At 34.0% G+C, this 20,701-nt stretch overlaps 1 protein-coding gene across 3 annotated transcripts in view; it reads left to right on the top strand.

Annotated features, from left to right (window-relative positions):
- Positions 1-20,701, top strand: part of LOC127871664 (pecanex-like protein 1) — a 69,892-nt gene that overhangs the window by 10,089 nt on the left and 39,102 nt on the right. Inside the window, exons 6-17 of one of the 3 annotated variants that reach the window (XM_052414787.1) lie at positions 2,042-2,188; positions 2,974-3,009; positions 4,372-4,549; positions 5,183-5,310; positions 5,884-5,977; positions 7,369-7,507; positions 8,392-8,436; positions 12,288-12,469; positions 15,178-15,364; positions 17,040-17,211; positions 18,409-18,519; positions 19,723-19,826. In XM_052414787.1, coding sequence (XP_052270747.1) covers positions 2,042-2,188; positions 2,974-3,009; positions 4,372-4,549; positions 5,183-5,310; positions 5,884-5,977; positions 7,369-7,507; positions 8,392-8,436; positions 12,288-12,469; positions 15,178-15,364; positions 17,040-17,211; positions 18,409-18,519; positions 19,723-19,826 — 1,523 coding nt within the window. The remainder of the gene's footprint in view (positions 1-2,041; positions 2,189-2,973; positions 3,010-4,371; positions 4,550-5,182; positions 5,311-5,883; positions 5,978-7,368; positions 7,508-8,391; positions 8,437-12,287; positions 12,470-15,177; positions 15,365-17,039; positions 17,212-18,408; positions 18,520-19,722; positions 19,827-20,701) is intronic. The other 2 variants (XM_052414788.1, XM_052414789.1) reach the window with 2 other exon arrangements.

Genomic DNA, 20,701 nt, shown 5'->3' on the forward strand with positions numbered 1-20,701 from the left:
TATAAACAAGAGCAGACAACTCTATCAAGCATTTTGTCATAATTATTGCCCCTTTTATACTTAGAATATGCATATTATTGATAAATCTATGTTAAAGTTTTCTTACTACCCCAAATATTTCCTATATTCTTTGACATATTGCTTTTATATTTTGCATACTTGTTTACCAACATGACCCCAACCTATAAACAAGAGCATACCACTGTATCAAGCATTTTTACATAATTATGGCCCCTTTTACACTTAGATAATTGAACATTTTGCTTAAATTGCCATAACTTCTTTATTTATGATCACATTTTATTATTACTTTGACAAAACAACACTTACCTGAATACCACAATGGATTCCACCCAAACAATACCCCACACCCCTACCCAGAATCCTTTCCCCCCCCCCCCCAACCTCCCCCCCCATTATTTTATATATATATTTTTTAAACATCATCTTATAAATTACCCCACCCCACATTAAACCCCCCTCTCATCCCACCCCCCCTACCACCCCCTACCCCCCCCCCATTTTGTTTAAACATCATCTAATAAATTACCCCACCCCACATTATACCCACCTCTCACCCCCCACTCCCCCTACCACCCCCATACCCCCCCCATACCCCCCCCATTTTTTTTAAACATCAACTTCTAAATAACCACACCCCACATTATAACCCCCCCTCTCACCCCCCTCCCCCCCTCCCCTGACAAAAAAAAATGTTTTTTTCCTTTTTTTATTTTTTAAAGATCGTCTAATAAATTATTGAATATGAACAATTTCCTTATGATGGCTTACGTTATAATGTCAAGCACTCGAAAAGTCGAGCGTGCTGTCCTCTGACAGCTCTTGTTTATCAATATTGTAATATTTCTTCATAAATGACAGTTTCAGCTTTGTTAATGAACATACTGCTACATGTACCGGGGGTAATTCTAAAATTATAAATGTGTGCCCTGTAAGTTATTTATTGAGAATTTTGTACTTAACAAATGCGCTGTACATGTTCAAATCTATGATTTTCCTTGTTGTTAGTAAGACACTATCAAAAGCTTATTTTAAATGCTATGTTTGTAATGCAGGTATAAAACAGTTTCAAACAAAATTAGCCAAATAGTTAAAAGTCTTTTCCTGGTTTATCTACGGGTCTGTTAATCAGAGTGTTCCCAATGCAAAATCTGTATTCCAAATTTGAAGTCATTTTCCCAATTTCAAAATACCTTTTAATTTATTTTTTAAGAAAGATGATTCCAATGATTATTATATCACAACTTTATTAGCTCCGCTGTTTTCGGAGAAAACTCAAGGTATTTTCATAGCAAGCTAGTCCGCTGTCCACGTCGTGCTAAAACCTTAACATTGGCTCTAAAATCAAAGTGCTTCCACATACAACTTTGAAACTTCATATGTAGCTGCACCTTGATGAGTTCTACACACCACGCCCATTTTTTGGTCACTAGGTCAAAGGTCAAGGTGTGACCTTATATAAAAAATATTCTTTTATTCAAAACTGCACCTGCAATTACATCTAACAAAGAATATAACTATAATTTATATAATTTTGGTCTTCTAATTTCAATTATTATAAAAAGTTATATTAAATTTCCAAATTCAGTTGACTTCGTGTGAAGATAATCCCAATGTCATAATTTCATTTCTTCCAAAATGGCCCGTAAAAGGCCTGAAGTTTAATATATGATTTAGTATAAAAGAACATATATTTTTAAAAGTCTTATTATCATTGCTATTTTGCTTGTCTGATTATGAGGCACACATTCTTTCTTAAATCTATGATTTTTTTTTGAAAATTGTCATTTTGCAAAGCTCTATTTGTCCAATCCAATTAAAAAAAATGCATGTCAACCACAAATTAGAAATACATGCCAGGAGTTAGTACTGTAAATGCATATTGGACACTTGAAGGCTTCAGCCCAGTTGTCTGCTGCTCGTGGACTTGTTGTCATAATTTGGGCATCTTTATTACGAATCTGCAACCGTTCTACTCAAAATTATAATATATGAAATAAAAATAACAAATGTTCTTCAGATGTGCCTGACACCAAAGCGTCTAGTCCGTCATCATTTGACCTTTCTGACCCGGAGGAGTTCCACAGGAAGTTGATAGAGATCCTTAATGAGCCGCCTGAGAGCTCCCAGGAGCAGCTCAAACGGGTCATGGCTGCATTTGATAAGAGTAAGTCCTAATCAGGTCCCTCAGTTCTGTAGACTTTCAAAGCCAGGGCCCTTATTCACAAAGCTTCTTATAGAAAACTGTAAAATGTTTGAAGTATGTCGCTGATTCATGCATATCATATTTTGCAATAAAATGTATTATAAATTGTTCATATGTAATTTGTATGTCCCCCAGTCTATACTGGGAGACATATTGTTTTTGCCCTGTCTGTTGGTTTGTTGGTTTGTTTGTGTCAACTTTTAACATTGGCCATTATCTTTTGCAATATTGAAGACAGCAACTTGATATTTGGCATGCATATGTATCTCATGGAGCTGCACATTTTGAGTGGTGAAAGGTCAAGGTTGAAGTCATCCTTCAAGGTCAAAGGTCAAATATATGGGGGGACATAGTGTTTCACAAACACATCTTGTTTAAATTGTTTTTAATGTTTTACCAGCTTGTTAACCCATGCTTAATGAATTTGACAAATAGAATTTTATATGAATATTTTACTGAAATGTTTTATTAGTAGTTTTGTCAAAAATAGTTAAGAAGTCATATAACTTAAAGATTTATATTTTAATTTTAAAATGTCATTATAATGATATGTCAAGTTTTTTGTGTGGGGCTACCTTATTGCACCATTAATTGGCAAACTGGAGAATGACATACTTGTAGTTTTGCTTCTCCAGAAATTCTGATCTAGGTATCTAATTATAGAAAATATTTTATTGAACTGTATTGTTTGTTTCCAATCCAGCCAGTTGCTTTATATACACACATATATCTGTCATGTTTTGCAGAAAATAAAAGGAGTGGAAGACAAGGTGGAAAGGAAGGTATGTGACATATATATAACCATATGACTGTGTGGACACAGCCCCCAATCATAAGCAAAGTAATAATGGCTATGTACAAACAGCATAAAACCAGAACAGCCTGTGAGTAACTTGCAGTCTGTTCTGGTTTTATGCTGTTCGCTGCTCATCAGCATGTAAGGGTTGGAAATGAAGCATTTAACATTGAATTCAGTAAGAAGGGTCTTTAATTATATTAAACTTTCTATGGGACTAAAAATGCGTCTAAGTTGTCAAGGGTTAAAAGTTGTTACAAAACACACCTCCAACTGGCCAATATTAAACGTCTTAAATATTAACCACTTTGTCTGGTTGCCCTTAGCCACTTTTTTTTTTATCAGAGCAGTAAAAAATAAACACTTCATATGAAACAGAATCTTTGTAAAAGTATCACACAGTAGCTTAGGGAACAGTCCGGTCATATAATATGATTTAATAATTAAGTGAAGTAAAAACATTTTAAATAAGTGTTTTATACAGTATTTAGCATGATTTGATGTATTGGTAAAGCTAATTCCACCAGGTTGTGATACCAGTTATTGAAAAGAAACTGCTATACAAATGTACCTGTCTGTTATACATGTATGGGGAAATTCAGTATTATATCACATTTTGGCTATATTAACCCTTTTACCCATAAGGAGCAAAGTGAAAATGGCTTTTGCAACCAGCATAAATCAGAACAGCCTGCATGTAACTCGCAGTCTGTTCAGGTTTTATGCTGTTTGCTGCTCATCAGTATCTAAGGGTTGAAAATAAAGCATTTAAAACTTGAATTTAGTAGAAAGGTCTAAAATTTCATTTAAGTTTCTAAGGGACTACAACTGCGTCAAAATACTATCTAAGTGGTAGAGGGTTAAATCACATTGTCGCTTTATTAGTCTCCTACCAGTGAAACCGGAGAGGGACTAATGGTTTGCGCTCTGTGTGTCTGTCAGTCAGTCTGTCACACTTTTCTGGATCCTGCAATAACTTTTAAAGTTCTTCATATTTTTTCATGAAACTTAAAACATGGACAGATGGCAATATAGAGAATATGCACGTCATTTCATTTTGTTCCTACCTCAAGAATTCTGGTTTCTATAGCAACAAATAGACTAGAAATATTGCTGAATATGGTGGATCCTGCGATAACTTTATAAGTTCTTCATATTTTTTCATGAAACTTGAAACATGGACAGATGGCAATATGGAGATTATGCATGTCATTTCATTTTGTTCCTAAGTCAAGAATTCTGGTTGCTATGGCAACAAATAAGCTACAAATATTGCTGAAAATGGTGGATCCTGCATAGGTAGGGGATTTTTATATCTTGGCAATAGTCTTGTTAAAACTCATTTCAGATAAGAGTGTGAGCGTGGGTGAGTCTGGTCAGGACCTGGGAGTTGGTCTGTTCAGCGTAGATGATGTTGACACTAAGTCTAATGAGTCCAAACCAGTAACCCCGACTGAGATATGCAGTCTATTGCCTGATGATCAGGAACACCGCCGTATGAAACGGAATGCACGCAAACCAGTCAGGTAAGAGGTTCAAACTGCTTCCTTGTATATGTTTTGATACAACTCACGTATTTCTGTGATATATGTTTTGATATTTGTTCTGATTTTGTATGCCAGTCATCTATTATTCAGATTTACAATTAATAAAGGGTAATACTCTTAAATAGTTTACTATGCACGTTTTTTTGAGACAATTAAAACTAGATGTGTCATCATGTGCATCTGTGCTTGAAGTCTACATGAATGTCTGGACTGTAACTTCATCATCAATCAACCAATTTAAAAATGGCATTCACCAAATGGGGAAACAATGGTGCTAGCTCTAAGGCCAAACTCACGCTTAGAGGTCATTTTTAAATGAATAAAAAATGAATGACATTATGGAAAACCTGCTGGAAACGTTGCCAATGGGCATTTGGTATAAAGTACACATTTATGTGAACCATCCCAGCTATGTTCAACAGATGAATTAGTGCACTAAAATTACCCGAAAGCAAATAAATTTCCTCTGTATTATAAATGAATGCTTAAAAGTAGAGCAACTTTTTCCTGAAATTTCTTATCTGAAGAGCTCCTTTACACCTACAAAAGGTGATGACCCCACACACCCCACCAATATCCTCCATGCTAAGTTAATGGTGTTTCCTTTGTTAGCAGGAAGCGTCGTCCAGCCAGACGCCAGTCCCCTACTCCCCCTGTGTTGCTAGGTGACAATTCACACATAGCGGAGTCCCACGAGGACACAACAGAGGGGGCCACCCACCTGTTCCAGGATGAGGAGGGTATGCCATCCCTTTGGGGAGCATGTCATATACATTTTAAGGGTTCATTTAAGCCATTCTGTCTGTGAAATTAAGAGGGGCCTTGTTGAAATTGACAATAACATCATTTTTTTGACAATCACAAATGTCAATAATTGATTAGGCAAAATTAAAATAAAAAACACATACAAAAGCAGCTAAGATTCAACTCCTTTACAGGGACAAATTTCGTTAATCTTCTATCAGATCTGATATCCGATCAAACTTTATATTTAAAATCAAATGTTGTCTTCTTGCTATTAGATATATAAGTACCAGTGTATGAATATTTATTCCCATGTTGTCTTCTTGTTATCAGTAACTATATTTGCCATTGTATGAATATTTATTCCAATTGTGTCTTCTTTTTATCAGTAACTATATTTTCCATTGTATGAATATTTATTTATGCTCAATATTTTTCATAAAAAGTCCTAATCATAAAAAATTCAGATACTTGAGCAGGACTTTAAGGAGTTTTTCTTTAAAATTTTCCTTAGGATCTTTTTTTAATATATAGGTCAAGGCAAACTACTGGTATATTGTGTGTTTCAGGGAACTGGTTCTCTTACACGTTTGGAGAGAATGGTATGGGAGTAGCCATGTCACTGGCAGAGGCAGAGGAAAAGAACAAACCAATCTCTGAGGAGTATGAAGTCTTTTCTATCTACACTTCATGTTTTCAATTGTTTAAATGTGATCTCTTTTAACTTAAGTGTGTTTTCTTTGGTGAATATATCATAGCATGTTTCCTCTTTACTCACTACTACGACAAACACTGAAGTCTTATTTTTTTATGTAACTATATAATTTATTATACCCCCATTACCATTGGTAATGGGGGCTATATAGGAGTCACTTTGTCGGTCGGTCTGTCTGTCGGTCTGTCCCGAAAGCTTGTCCGGGCCATAACTAAGTTTTTCATTGTGAGATTTTAAAATCATTCGGCACAATTGTTCACCATCATTTGACGGTGTGTCGTGCAAAAGAATGACGTCGATATCTTAAAGGTCAAGGTCACTTTGAGTTTAAAGGTAAAAAATGGCCATAAATGAGCTTGTCCGAGCCATAACTTTGTCATTTATTGTGAGATTTTAAAATCATTTGGCAGATTTGTTCACCATCATTGGACGGTGTGTCGCGCAAACAAATAACGTCTATATCTCCTAGGTCAAGGTCACACTTTGAGTTCAAATGTCAAAAATGGCCATACATGAGCTTGTCCAGGCAATAACTATGTCATTCATTGTGAGATTTTAAAATCATTTGGCACATTTGTTCACCATCATTGGACAGTGTGTCGCGCAAAGAAATAGGGCGATATCTCCAAGGTCAAGGTGACACTTTGAGCTCAAAGGTCAAAAATGGCCATAAATGAGCTAATGTCTGGGCCATAACTATGTCGTTCATTGTGAGATTTTTGAAATCATTTGGCACATTTGTTCACCATCATTGGATGGTGTGTCACGCGAAAGAATTACGTTGATATCTACAAGGTCACACTTTGAGTTCAAAGGTAAAAAAAAGGCCATAAATGTGCTTGTCCAGGCCATATCTATGTTGTTCATTGTGAGATTTTAAAATCATTTGTTCACCATCATGGGACGGTATGTTGCACGAAAGTATTATGTCGATATGTCCAAGGTCAAGGTCACACTTTGAGTTCAAATGTCAAAAATGACCATATATGATAATGGCATATTAATTCTTAAAATCGCCATAAATTAGCTTCTCTTGTTTTGTGAAGACAGCATGCATAATAGTCTGTGTCAATGCAGCATGTGGGGGTATACGTCACTTTTGTGACAAAGCTCTAGTTTAAACAAAATGTACTATTTTCTATATTTTCACACAATTTACTGTACTTGAACACCATTTAATATGCTTTCACACAGTTAACTATATTTAAAACAATTTACTGTTTTTCTAACGCATATTTCTATATTTATCACACTTTTATAAATTTTATTAAATGTTAAATCAGTTAACTCTATTTTGTCATAAATACTATATTTAAAAGTAGTTGACCATATTTTCCAGCCCCTGGAGTTCTGATTCATGTACCTGTGGTTCCCTGGTGGTTTTGGACTCATTGAAGGACGATGTTGACAAGCCTGGCCCCCACAGCAACCGTCACCCACCTGGGGTCGATGTACGCAACCCACGTGGGGTGCTGGAGGTACGGTATGAGAGTGGCTAGCCTTGTAGTGTAGCTTTGCTTGCTGTAGATCATTGTGTGTGTGTGTGGTTGTTGTGTGGCAAGCTAGAGCCTACTAGAATAATAAGAAGTGATATAATCAGTGTGATTATCAGTGGGATTTAAATATTTGCTGTTATTCATTATAACAAATATTTAAATATTTGATATCTGAATGTTTTAAGTTGTTACTGTTGTTTGTGTTGTTTTTTTATTTTTACTGGAGTCTACATGGTTTAATGGAATTTACTGGAGTCTACAAGCCCTCTAGTTTCGTTGTATTTTGTGTGTTTATTTTGTATGTGTGAGTCTTGTCTACTAAAATTGTTTTGTGCCTTGTTTTGGCAATTTGCCATAAATAAATGAACTCATAGCATAATAGTGTCTCTCCTGCTGGTACACTTTGTGTATATGATTGCAGTCTGTGTGTTTCAGCTGCAGAGTCTGAGGTTTTATCCCTATACAGTTTACTTGTTACATTTTTATTAGAAGCCATTCACAAACTAAATTTGATGTTGATTTACATATTTATTAAAATATTCAGCAGGCAGAAATAAAATTTTCTTAAAGTCGTGAATTATGCAACAGTACTACTCAAAATTAATTAAAAAATTTCTGTTATCTGTTAGAATAGTCAACAGAATGCATGTGCACTATTGTGTAGTTGATCAAAAAAATACTTGAACATGTTCTGATGCAAATATCCTTTGTTCTTGACGACTGTCTAGCAGCATTTTTTATCAATCCAATCTTCAAATACAAATGTAAAAGAACATTTACTTGTAAAATGATCAATCCTAATCACAGAATATTTTTGGTGTTGCGTGCACTAACCTGCAGTTGTGTTGTGTTTGTTTTATTAACAGCATCTGAGTGGACACTTTGATCCAATAGTTCTAGCCAGTCTGGACGTAAGAGTTGTTTGCATGTTGGGTTAAGGTGTTGCCTGTTATTAGACAGGGATTTATTTCCTCCGATTAACAGGTTTATTAATTCTTTGTTTTGTGCTTAAATATTGAATTTTTTTTTATTTAATAACATTTCTATGTTTTGCATGAAAAATATACCGTAGATTTTCCAATGGGAACAACTTTCTGACCGCTTGCACATGTAAAAATTACTACTCAGAACTTTATTTACATTAGACAAGCAGTAAATAACACAAATTCTGACATAAAAAAATGCCTGCTGACTCCAGCCACTGTACTGCATTTTCAGCCTGCTGCAATTTCTAATAGCCATTTGAATTTTGTATTTGGGATGGAACATTCATGTAAGGCATGACATTTTTAGCTTGACTATTTATCTCTTAGCTATACTACTCACCCAAATGTTGATACCTGTGTCCGTAAAGTGCCATTTGGTAAAAGGAAATGTGCAAAATCTCTGTATAACTGACTTGACTACAGTTTACTTAAATTATTTATTTGAAAATTCACATATGTGTTTGAAGTCATGAGGTCGCTATTACAGCCTGCAATTATTTAGCAGAAATATTCCCCCTTTTTGTACTTTCAACCTTATGGTAAATTTGCAAGAACTCAATTTCACTGTTTCTACTACAGGTATTTACATGTAGCTATATGAAACTGAACAGATCTATTTTGAGTCATTGTGTGAGGTCACTGGTGAAGTGCCAAAATTATGACCGGTAATTTAGCAGAATTTTGCCCCTTTTTGTACTTCAAATTATTGTTTGCCTTCACGTTCTCCATAGTCTATATTTACTGCAGGTATTGCAATAAGTACTTTTGGATCATTATGCAAGGCCACAGACTAAGGCCTATAAATCTGACATGCAATTAAACAGAATTTTACACCTTTTTATGCCCCCGGATCGAATGATCGGGGGTATATTGTTTATGGCCTGTCTGTCTGTCATTCTGTCCCAAAACTTTAACCTTGGTCATAACTTTTGCATTATTGAAGATAGTAACTTGATATTTGGCATGCATATGTATCTCATGGAGCTGCACATTTTGAGTGGTGAAAGGTCAAGGTCATCCTTCAAGGTCAAAGGTCAAATATATGTCTTCAAAGCGGCACATTAGGGGGCATTGTGTTTCTGACAAACACATCTCTTGTTGTTGTTTCATAATTCAGGTTTACGTTTGCATGTGACTACTCCTAACTCTGCTTTTAGCATGATTAGCTTCTTTTTTAAACTTTGAAAAGTCAGGTTTATATTAGTGTGCAAGTTATGATTCCCTTAAAGCTTGCATGCGACCAGTACTTTTTTTCTGCTTTCATTCTCCACCTAACATGTAGACCTGTTGGTTGCATTTTGGGACAAGGTCAAGGTCACCAATGCTATCAATGTATTAAAAGTTTGCATTCAGTTACTACAGTTAGGTTGGAGATATTGTGCTGAAATGTTGCGTGTAGGGAGCTTACATGCTGTTCTAGCAAATAAGTCGATTGAGTTGTCATGGTCACTTAAACTAAAAATAGAAGAAGAGTTTCTGCGCAATAAATTAAGTTCAAATGCTGGTATTTTTCTGTAATTTTGTTTGTAGGTAGCTTTAATGCAGAAGATGTTGGAACTGTATTTTGGATAAAAGGAATCAATATCACTGTTTCTTAAAATAGAAAATCAATTTCCATTTAAAAGGTTTAGTTTCGATAGAGTTAGTGTGCTAAAGTTGCTTGTATATAATTTACATTCAGAACTAGGTTGGGATTGCATTTGAGGTCAGTTGGGTCAAGGTGACTGTTACTAAAAGTAGAAACATGGTTATGGTTGGAGATATTGTCATGGTTATTGTCATGGGTCTGGAGGGATGTAATATACTGTAATTTTCCGTGTAGGTAACTTATATGAAGACCTTGCTTTGCAAAATTAATTAAATTCACCTAGATATTGTTAAAATTTTGAAAAATTAATTTTTTATTTTGCTCATTTGCTCATTTTAATTTATAAATTGACATCTTTTAGTTTACATATACTATACTATATAACAATTGCAGATATTTAACTTCAAATATGTATTTGTGGTGATTATATCAGGCGACTTCCAGAAAACTTACATTATACTATCAAAGTGGAAGAATAGTCAAGTGACAGCCCTTGCTGAAAAAGCTGGGATTGGTATTTACTGGTTTTAAGTGTCACACCCCTGTATTTCTTTTTAATGTTCGGAGTATATATTATATGAGGCAACTATACGAAGCAGGAACAAAATTAAAATTGTACTTTGTACTATATATATTATATGCAATTTGTGCTTTTGTACATGTAGGTACATGTCATGGTTATTATATACAAGGACACTTTGTATTCTTATCTTGAGGATGATAAATCACAAGGACTTCTATACAAAACAAAAAGGCAGTAAAAGAAGTGTTAATGATTTTTGCAATGAGTAAAGACAGATCAAAATTAAATAAGAGTTATTGCCCTTTGTTACTTTTGTATGATGTAACTTTTCAGGGCTATATCTCAGAAACTATATAAGATTTCAACATAAAACTTCATGGGTGTATAGATATCAATGAGGAAAAGTGCTGTGCACAAGAGCGATAACCCTACACTTTCCTAAATTGAGAGTTATTTGCCTTTGTTTTTTGTATGATTTAACGTTTAAGGACTACAACTTAGATAACGATACAATATTTCAACTTGAAACTTTATGAGTGAACTCGGCTAAGAATGGGGGGAATTTTCTTGCAAAAGAATCATAACCCTACACTTTCTTTAATTTTTTTGTATGATGGAACTTTTTAAAGCTATACTTCACATACGCTACAAGATTTCAACATTAAACGTCATGGGTGTATAGATACAAATGTATAAATAAGGAGAATTGCAAATGCATAAAAACAATTACCTGACGCTTAATTATTATTTTGAAAATAATATGTATACATATATCAAGGGATTTGCTACCATCAAAAAGCAAAATTTTTTAACTGAGGTAGATTGATTGAACAAATTTGCTTGTTCTGTTATGCACATTCAATTAAAGGTAATACCCCAAATTTTTTATTTAAATCTAATTTCTTATAAACGGCTCAAGATATCTAATTGAAATTTTGCACATTGTTGTAAGTGAACTTTCTCTACAAACTTGCTTTGAAATGATTCATCCATGACGTTCTTACACTTCTGAACCACATGCAGGTTTTGTTGTCTAATTCTTAACATGCAAATAGATGTATGCAACCAGTACTATTGAATTCCTTTGCCTATAATTCTTTTCTTAGGATCGAAACAAATATTTTTTCTTTGACTTATATTTGATTAAAAAGCATGCAATATAGAAATGCAAAACAATTATGGGAGTTTTGATAATCTGATATTTTCTAATTATGTGTTATTATCAATTAAAATGTTTTGAAATAAGATTGAGAATAAAAGAGAACATTTCAAATGAAGTGTCTTTGACAGTTTTAAATGCTGGAACAAAGGGTAATTTTTTTTTTTTTTAATATATAATTTTTTTAGTACTCAAAGTACCCTTCAGTTTAAATTTCATCAATACACTTGGTGCTAATGTCTTAAAAATTCTTCAGAATGTTCTATAAGAAAAGGCTTACGTTCTCTATTCTCATTATGTATAATTTTATAGCGTCATGCGCATAAACATTTGTTTGAAAGAATTCTTTCATAAAAAAATTGCATGTCAGATAATGAAAAAAAGAGTTTGCTTTAACATTAAAAAAATATATATGATGAATTGATTGATGAAACAATATCTATACATAATTTTGTTTACATGGATGCAAATAAAAATGCTAAAAAAATTGGCCTGTGTCGTTGCAGGACTATGTTGACCGTTTACTGGAGAGTGGGCGTCGCTTTGATCTCTCAGATGACTCGGACTCCAAAGACACATCGTCCCAAGATGTTCCTACGACCAAACACTTCTACAAGTTCAAAGTTCTACCAAAGAAATTCCTCAAGATATATTTTGACAGACTGGCCTTGTTAGCTTTGTTAGATAGGTAGGTATGATTGATGTATGATTCAGCCTCTTAACACTTAATCATTTAGATACGTATTGTCATAGCCAGCTCATTGTGTCGTGTCGTGTCTGTTGTCGTGTCTGCCGTCCGCGTCGTGGTAAAACCTTAACATTTTGTTAAGGTTTTGAACATTGGCTCTAAAATCAAAATCTAAAATCAATGTGCTTCCACCTACAACTTTGAAACTTCATATGTAGCTGCACCTTGATGAGTTCTACCCGCCACACCCTTATTTGGGTCACTAGGTCAAAGGTCAAGGTCACTGTGACCTCTTAAAAAAAAAGAAAAGAAATTCTGACAAGTTTTCATTTCTTCAAAAATGCACCCGCAGCCGAGCATGGCACCCGTTATGCGGTGTTCTTGTTAAGTATTTGTAGTCCCTTAGAAAGTTAAATTTAATTAAAGACCTTTTTTTTGCGAAGTTCAACCTTTAAAGGCTTCATTTTCAACCCGTAATAAGATACTGATGAGTAGCAAACAGCATGAAACCTGAACAGTCTGCAAGATACTCGCAGGTTGTTTTGATTTTATGCTGTTTGAACATAGCTATTTTCACTTTGCCTCTGAGTGGGAAAGGGTTAAGTGCTTTCTGTTTTTATATAGATTTAAACCACGTGTTTGTTTGTTTAACATTAATTAATTGGCTTACTCTCATATTTAAGGTTAAAATACTTCCCAGCAAACCCATAATTACATGTAGATATGAAATTATAGATATTAATAATAATATTTTTGTTTGTTTTTATAAGCATCCCCTCCCCTCCAATGTCAAGGTTCAATTGGCAAAAAAGTGTTTACTTTATCTAGTGAATATCCAATTACAGAAGGTTTCATGGTTCCTGAGACAGATAATTAAGCGGAAATGTTTGATATGAAAACAATTATAACCATATTGATTATTTGGATCTAAGTTAGCAATGTTGTACTGTGATTGCCTTGGACAGGATATCACACAGTATATTGCAACTAGTAATTTTAATGTGGCAGTTTAAACTAGTGTTAGACTAGTGTTTTGTAATTATCAGCAAGAGACAAACCATGCCTTTGACATGGTAACCAATGGAATAAATTTATACTCTTGCAAAGGAAGTTTGACAGGGGCACATTGGAGGCATTCTATCGGTTGGGTGGTCGATGGGTTAGTCTGCCTTAAATGTAATATGTTATAAGGTGGAAAAAATACTTTGTGTTATAAGGTGGAAAAAATACTTTGTGTTATAAGGTGGAAAAAATACTTTGTGTTATAAGGTGGAAAAAATACTTTGTGTTATAAGGTGGAAAAAATACTTTGTGTTATAAGGTGGAAAAAATACTTTGTGTTATAAGGTGGAAAAAATACTTTGTGTTATAAGGTGGAAAAAATACTTTGTGTTATAAGGTGGAAAAAATACTTTGTGTTATAAGGTGGAAAAAATACTTTGTGTTATAAGGTGGAAAAAATACTTTGTGTTATAAGGTGGAAAAAATACTTTGTGTTATAAGGTGGAAAAAATACTTTGTGTTATAAGGTGGAAAAAATACTTTGTGTTATAAGGTGGAAAAAATACTTTGTGTTATAAGGTGGAAAAAATACTTTGTGTTATAAGGTGGAAAAAATACTTTGTGTTATAAGGTGGAAAAATACTTTGTGTTATAAGGTGGAAAAAATACTTTGTGTTATAAGGTGGAAAAAATACTTTGTGTTATAAGGTGGAAAAATACTTTGTGTTATAAGGTGGAAAAAATACTTTGTGTTATAAGGTGGAAAAAATACTTTGTGTTATAAGGTGGAAAAAATACTTTGTGTTATAAGGTGGAAAAAATACTTTGTGTTATAAGGTGGAAAAATACTTTGTGTTATAAGGTGGAAAAAATACTTTGTGTTATAAGGTGGAAAAAATACTTTGTGTTATAAGGTGGAAAAAATACTTTGTGTTATAAGGTGGAAAAAATACTTTGTGTTATAAGGTGGAAAAAATACTTTGTGTTATAAGGTGGAAAAAATACTTTGTGTTATAAGGTGGAAAAAATACTTTGTGTTATAAGGTGGAAAAAATACTTTGTGTTATAAGGTGGAAAAAATACTTTGTGTTATAAGGTGGAAAAAATACTTTGTGTTATAAGGTGGAAAAAATACTTTGTGTTATAAGGTGGAAAAAATACTTTGTGTTATAAGGTGGAAAAAATACTTTGTGTTATAAGGTGGAAAAAATACTTTGTGTTATAAGGTGGAAAAAATACTTTGTGTTATAAGGTGGAAAAAATACTTTGTGTTATAAGGTGGAAAAAATACTTTGTGTTATAAGGTGGAAAAAATACTTTGTGTTATAAGGTGGAAAAAATACTTTGTGTTATGAGGTGGAAAAAATACTTTGTGTTATAAGGTGGAAAAAATACTTTGTGTTATAAGGTGGAAAAAATACTTTGTGTTATAAGGTGGAAAAAATACTTTGTGTTATAAGGTGGAAAAAATACTTTGTGTTATAAGGTGGAAAAAATACTTTGACATTGCTCAAGGTATTTCATTAAAAACGAATCACCATGAAGTGTTGCTTTCAAGCCACTTGTTTCATCCCAAGTGATCTACATATTCCGTAGCTATGTCCCGTTGTAAAGAGAAGAAAAAGCAGTGCTGGGAAATTTGTCAGAGTTGTGTCAAAGCTCTAGTTTATTCCTGTCATATAATCCATCTTAATGTTTCACTTCAGAAACCTGTCTGTGATAGAGAATGTGATTGCCACAGTGATGGCGGTGCTGGTGGGAGCCCTGGGGGGTCTGGTGCTAGCGGGCAACTTCTACTACGACATCTGGATGTTCGTGTTCTGTCTCATCATGGCAAGCTGCCAGTACTCCCTTGTGAAGAGCGTCCAACCAGATGCTGCTTCCCCTATGCATGTAGGTATTGCAGTAAAAAGAAAATAACAGGTTACTATCCCATATTTACTGCCTATATTCGAAAGCATAAGGAAGTAACTTTTGTACAGCTCATCTGTGCTCAATGTGCTCGTGGTGAGCTTTTGTGATCATCTTTTGTCTGTTGTGCAATGTTCGTCGTACATAGTCAACATTTACCTTGTTAAAACTCTATATGCCACATAATTGTCAAATCTTCATGAAACATGGTGAGAACATTTTATACAAATGTTATCTCAAGTTCAAAACTCGGTCATGTTGGGTCAAAAACTAGGTCAAATTAAAGAGAAACTTGTGACCACTCTAGATGTCACTTTTTTTTCACAGTTTTGTTAAAATGCTAATAATTAAACATTGTTTACACTCTAGAACTTGTAGAAGTAACAGTATTTGCCCAGTCATCATTAAACTTAATCATAACATTTTTTTCTTATGATATTTTGTCAAATTCCCAAATGGTTCTGGTTTGCTTTAAGGCATGCCTTTGGGGGCTATCACATTTTTGAGTGCAATCTTCATTGAACGATTGTATCAATAATAACTCCCCCAAGTTTAAACATGGTTTTGATCTTGAAAGCAAATGTTGCTTCCAGGTGGCTGAGTAGTTTTCCTTTATGGCTTCAGTGAAACTTTTTTTAGCACTCCAAAAGTCACATTAGTTGCCAAATCAAAATATAGCTTGCTGAGAACATTTGTTCTAATGCTATGAAAGCTAAATTCAAAAACAGTTTTTTTCTAATGATAAAGATCTGCTGGGATGGGGTGGCAGTTTTCCTACATGGCTTTTATGAAACATAATCAGCTTAGAACAGTTCAGTTCCTATGGGTCTCAGGTGAGTGTTTACCGGTAATGGCTTTTGGTCCTCTTATTCTGTTTATCAAACAACTCACACCATTTTTTAAAGTAATAATAAAATATAATCTAATTGTAACACCCTTGATTTGATTTCCATTGCCATGTAGATGCCAAAAATAAATGTTAGTTTGTTTACATAGCTTTGTTTGTGAATAGCAATTTTTTTAAAATTGATTAAACAAATTTACATCAAGGCAGGGGTCATCAGCGAAAATTTCCCCGAAAGTCGGCCAATGTCGCTTTATTTTAACAATTAAGATAATTGAAAAAGCAGGACTCTTAATTTACATTTCCTGATCTATGATTTCAAATGGTTAAATAATGCAACTTATAACAAAAATAGATAAGATATAACAAACAAAACAGGACTTCTCCATTTCCCCTGCTCACTTCTCCTTATATGCCAATCAAGAGAGTAGTGACTTCCCCCTTAAACTTGACCTTAGGCGACCCCTGCAAAATAAAATTGCTGATAAAATTGTTGTATGATTTTGAAATTAAAATACAAAAACAATTCCTAACCTGTCTACATTATTTGTGAGGGAATTGGTTATGAAATAATTTCTCCAGCCATTTCCTCACTACATCATTTTTAGCATGGCAGATGTCATTAACAACTGTCTTGACATGATTGAAATACTGTTAAATATCACAACAGAATAAACAAGTAAATAACCACAATTAAAAAAAATAATTATAATACGGTTTTGTTTGCTGTTCTACATTCACACAGATTCTTGTTATATAACCAAACTCTGTCCTATTTCCGTGGGCTTTTACTATACTAATCACTACGTACAGGGTTACAACCACCTGATTGTGTTCAGCCGCCCGTTCTACTTCTGCCTGTGCTCTGGGCTGATGCTGCTCCTAGATCACGCCAGCCAAGGTGCCTCCCCGCACACCATTTATGTTTATGGGATGCCCTTCACATCAACATCAGCCCTCTGGTTGGCGAGGGATTTCCTCAAAGGTGAGAATAGAAATTATAGGATTTATTAATATTGATGGTTTGTACAAAATGCTTATAATAATAAAGAATTATAAGGCCTCCAAAATTTAGCCTGTGTTTTCAACTCCTCTTTAATAACTATTGTATGTTTTTCCACAATAGAATGTATGGTTACAAAACGTCGTGTTTTTAATTATTTTTTTAATTGCTGTATGAATATTTCTGAAACTTACAAAGTTAAATAACTGTAATGTGTATACGATTCTAATTAAAGAAATTTGGCTACCACAAGATCTGGGAGAGTAACTGCTATTTGTCTGATATTCCTCCATAAAATATTATAGAATCATTATTTATATTTTGGGTCATGAAATTTGTTGTTTAAAAAAAAATGACTGTTGAATGTTAAGTTGTAGGATTTCTGTTTGTGCCAAAAAAATAGAAGTCCCACGAATAATAATATGTTTCAGCGTATAGTCCCACAATTTTGTGTTTTCAAATCCTCTTTAACTACTGCTTTGCTCAAACTTTCATACTTGAATAATATTTAGATGATCAAAAGATAAGAATTTTGGCTGCGATTAGTTTTTTTAAGCATTATGGGCCTTTTTATGTTTTCCCTTTATAGAAGCCTCTAGAGGCCACACTTATTGTCTGATCTTTAAGAAACTTTGTCAGAACATTTGTCACAATAATATCTTAGATGAGTTTTAAAATGGTTATGGTTGGTTGAAAAACATTTTGGCCAGGGGGGCAGCATTTGTCCTTTTATGGCTATAGTAAAACCTTGTTAACACTCTGAAAATTTATTGTCCAATCTTCATAAAACTTGGTGAGAACATTTGGTCTTATGATATTTTGGATGAGTTTGTAAATGGTTCCAGGTTTGTTGAAAAATATGGCCACTAGGTATTGGGGCATTTTTCCTTATATGGCTATAGTTAAACCTTTTAAACACTCTAAAAGTCACATTTATAGTTCAATCTTCATGAAACTTGGACAAAACATTTTATTATGATATCTTGCGGCATATAATTGGCCAATTCCTATGTATCTCAGGTGAGCAACTTTGGGCATTTCAGGCCCTCTTGTTTTACAATTTGAATAGAGCTAACGTGATCAACAAATGTTCTCATTTAATAAATACCATATGATATGAAAACTTTTTTCTAGTAATTAATACAAACAATACAAACATTTCTCTGTTTTGATTTTCAGTGTTTCTGCTTTGTCTGCCACTTGTGTTCACGGTGGGTCTGCTGCCTCAGGTCAACACATTCTGCATGTATGCACTGGAGCAGATAGACACACACATCCTTGGAGGCAATGGTAATGAGTATACAAGGAAGGCAATTGTTTGAAATCTGTTTGAAGTTTAACCCTTGACCACTCAGAGGCAAAGTGAAAATGGCTTTGTGCAAACAGCATAAAACCAGAACAGCCTGTTCGGGTTTTATGCTGTTTGCAGCTCATCAGTATCTAAGGACTGGAAATTAAGACTTTAAAACTTGTATCTAGAAAGATAGGTCTTTAATTAAATTTAAATTTCAAAGGGACTTCAAATGCGTCAATATTTTGGTATCTAAGTGGTAAGGTTAATAAGTGCATCAAAATGTCATGGTGATTGAGAGATCTTCCCACTAATATTACAAAATTTATTTAAATATCAAATATAAAAGTAATATACAAAATTATATTAAGCAAAATGTTGATCAGTTTTGAAGTAAATATAAGTGTACCCCTTGTATTGAGTGTATCCTGAAATAGCTATGTCATAGTAAATCAAAAATGTTTAATTTTAATGGATTATTAAGTAAAAATGGCTTTTGCAAACAGCATAAAACAAGAACAGTCTGCGAGTTACTCGCAGTTTGTACAGGTTTTATGCTGTTTGCTGCTTATCAGTATGTAAAGGTTAGAAATGAAGCCTTTAAAAAACTTGAATATAGTAAGAAAAGTCTTTAATTATATTTAACTTTCTAAAGGACCACAAATGCTTCAAAATACGTATCTAAAAGGCAATGGGTTAATATAAATATGAATCTGTTTAAATATTTGCTACAATAAACAGGCCAACATCACCTGACCTCATTTTGACCTTAGCATTTACCTTCTTTGGTCAAACTTGTAAAAAGGTAAAAAAAAACTGCAAAATAACAGATATTTTGTCTATTATCAATAATACTTCTTACAAAGCTTTGATGCATGCATGGATCATGTCTTTGAACACTATCAACACACCCACATCACCTGACCTCATTTCAACTTTGACCTTCACCTACTTTTGGACTTAGAGTTTACCTACCTGGTTGGACTATTTTGAAGGTCAAAATACCACTTCATTTTTAAACTTTGATACCTGAAACACTGTTATCTATGGAAACTATCAACCTGACCTCATTTTGACCTTGAATGATATTGACCTACTTTATGACCTCCACTTATTTTAATGTGCCCATCAATCAATACTGCCAAGGCTTCCTAAGGGGGCATATACGTTTATTGAATGCAACATGTTCTTGCCTGTTTCAGCCACAGTTAGCCTGGTGTCTTCTGTGTACTCTATCTGTCGAAGTCTGCTGGCTGCAGGGATCCTGTATGTGATATGCTACCTCACACTAATACAGCTAGGCAAGGTAGGTGCATTTGTTGGCTGTATTTTTTATGAAATAATGTCAAATGTTTGAAAGCTCCCAACATTGGGGGTGTGGAGATAGAGAATACTATGTTAGTGTGCTGTGTACTTTAATTTATCCCACGAGTGAAGAAAGGTTTACATGGCAAGCCTCGCCATGTAAACCTTTCTTCACTCGTGGGATAAATTTAAGTACACAATCACACTAACATAGTATTCTCTATGTCTGAGATTAGCCCGGCCATCAAAGAAGACACTTTCCGTCTAAACTTGATTTTTGCTAAGAAGATATTTTCTTCAAAGGAAAAAGTTCATAAAGGCGGATTGTTGTCCCTGAATCTGGGACGACACTTTATGCATGTGCATTAAACCCTATTTTCACAGAGCAATGCTCATATGTATATTGTTTCGCAACTATCAGTAAGTCAGTCAGATTGTCTGTTGGTTGGTTCTTATCTTTCCACACCGTATCTAAATTCTTTTTACTCAGTCTTTTATATGGTAAGCACTTGGAAGGGAAGGAATACACAGTAGTACAATTTGAAATCAACAGGTAAAGGTTTTAGTTTACAGGGTTTTTTAACATGAAAAGAGGTTTCTTCATTAACAGCAGAGTATTTAGCATATGCTTTTACCTACTGCATGTATCATCTAAGTTAGTATGCTGTTTATTGGGAAGAAAGGAAGAGGCCTGTTGATGTTGAAGTCAAAGGTTTATTGTACATGGCTTGTAACAGAGACACTTCTTTTCCTCAAAATACCTAGTGAATGATGCATACTTGGACATATTAATAAGAATTCTAGTGAGTCTTTACAGAAGAATTATGAAGTCACAGAGAACAAAGTGAATGCAAGATTGAACAAAATCTCCATTGC

Source organism: Dreissena polymorpha, chromosome 3 (assembly GCF_020536995.1).
Source record: "Dreissena polymorpha isolate Duluth1 chromosome 3, UMN_Dpol_1.0, whole genome shotgun sequence".
Classification (NCBI taxonomy): domain Eukaryota; kingdom Metazoa; phylum Mollusca; class Bivalvia; order Myida; family Dreissenidae; genus Dreissena; species Dreissena polymorpha.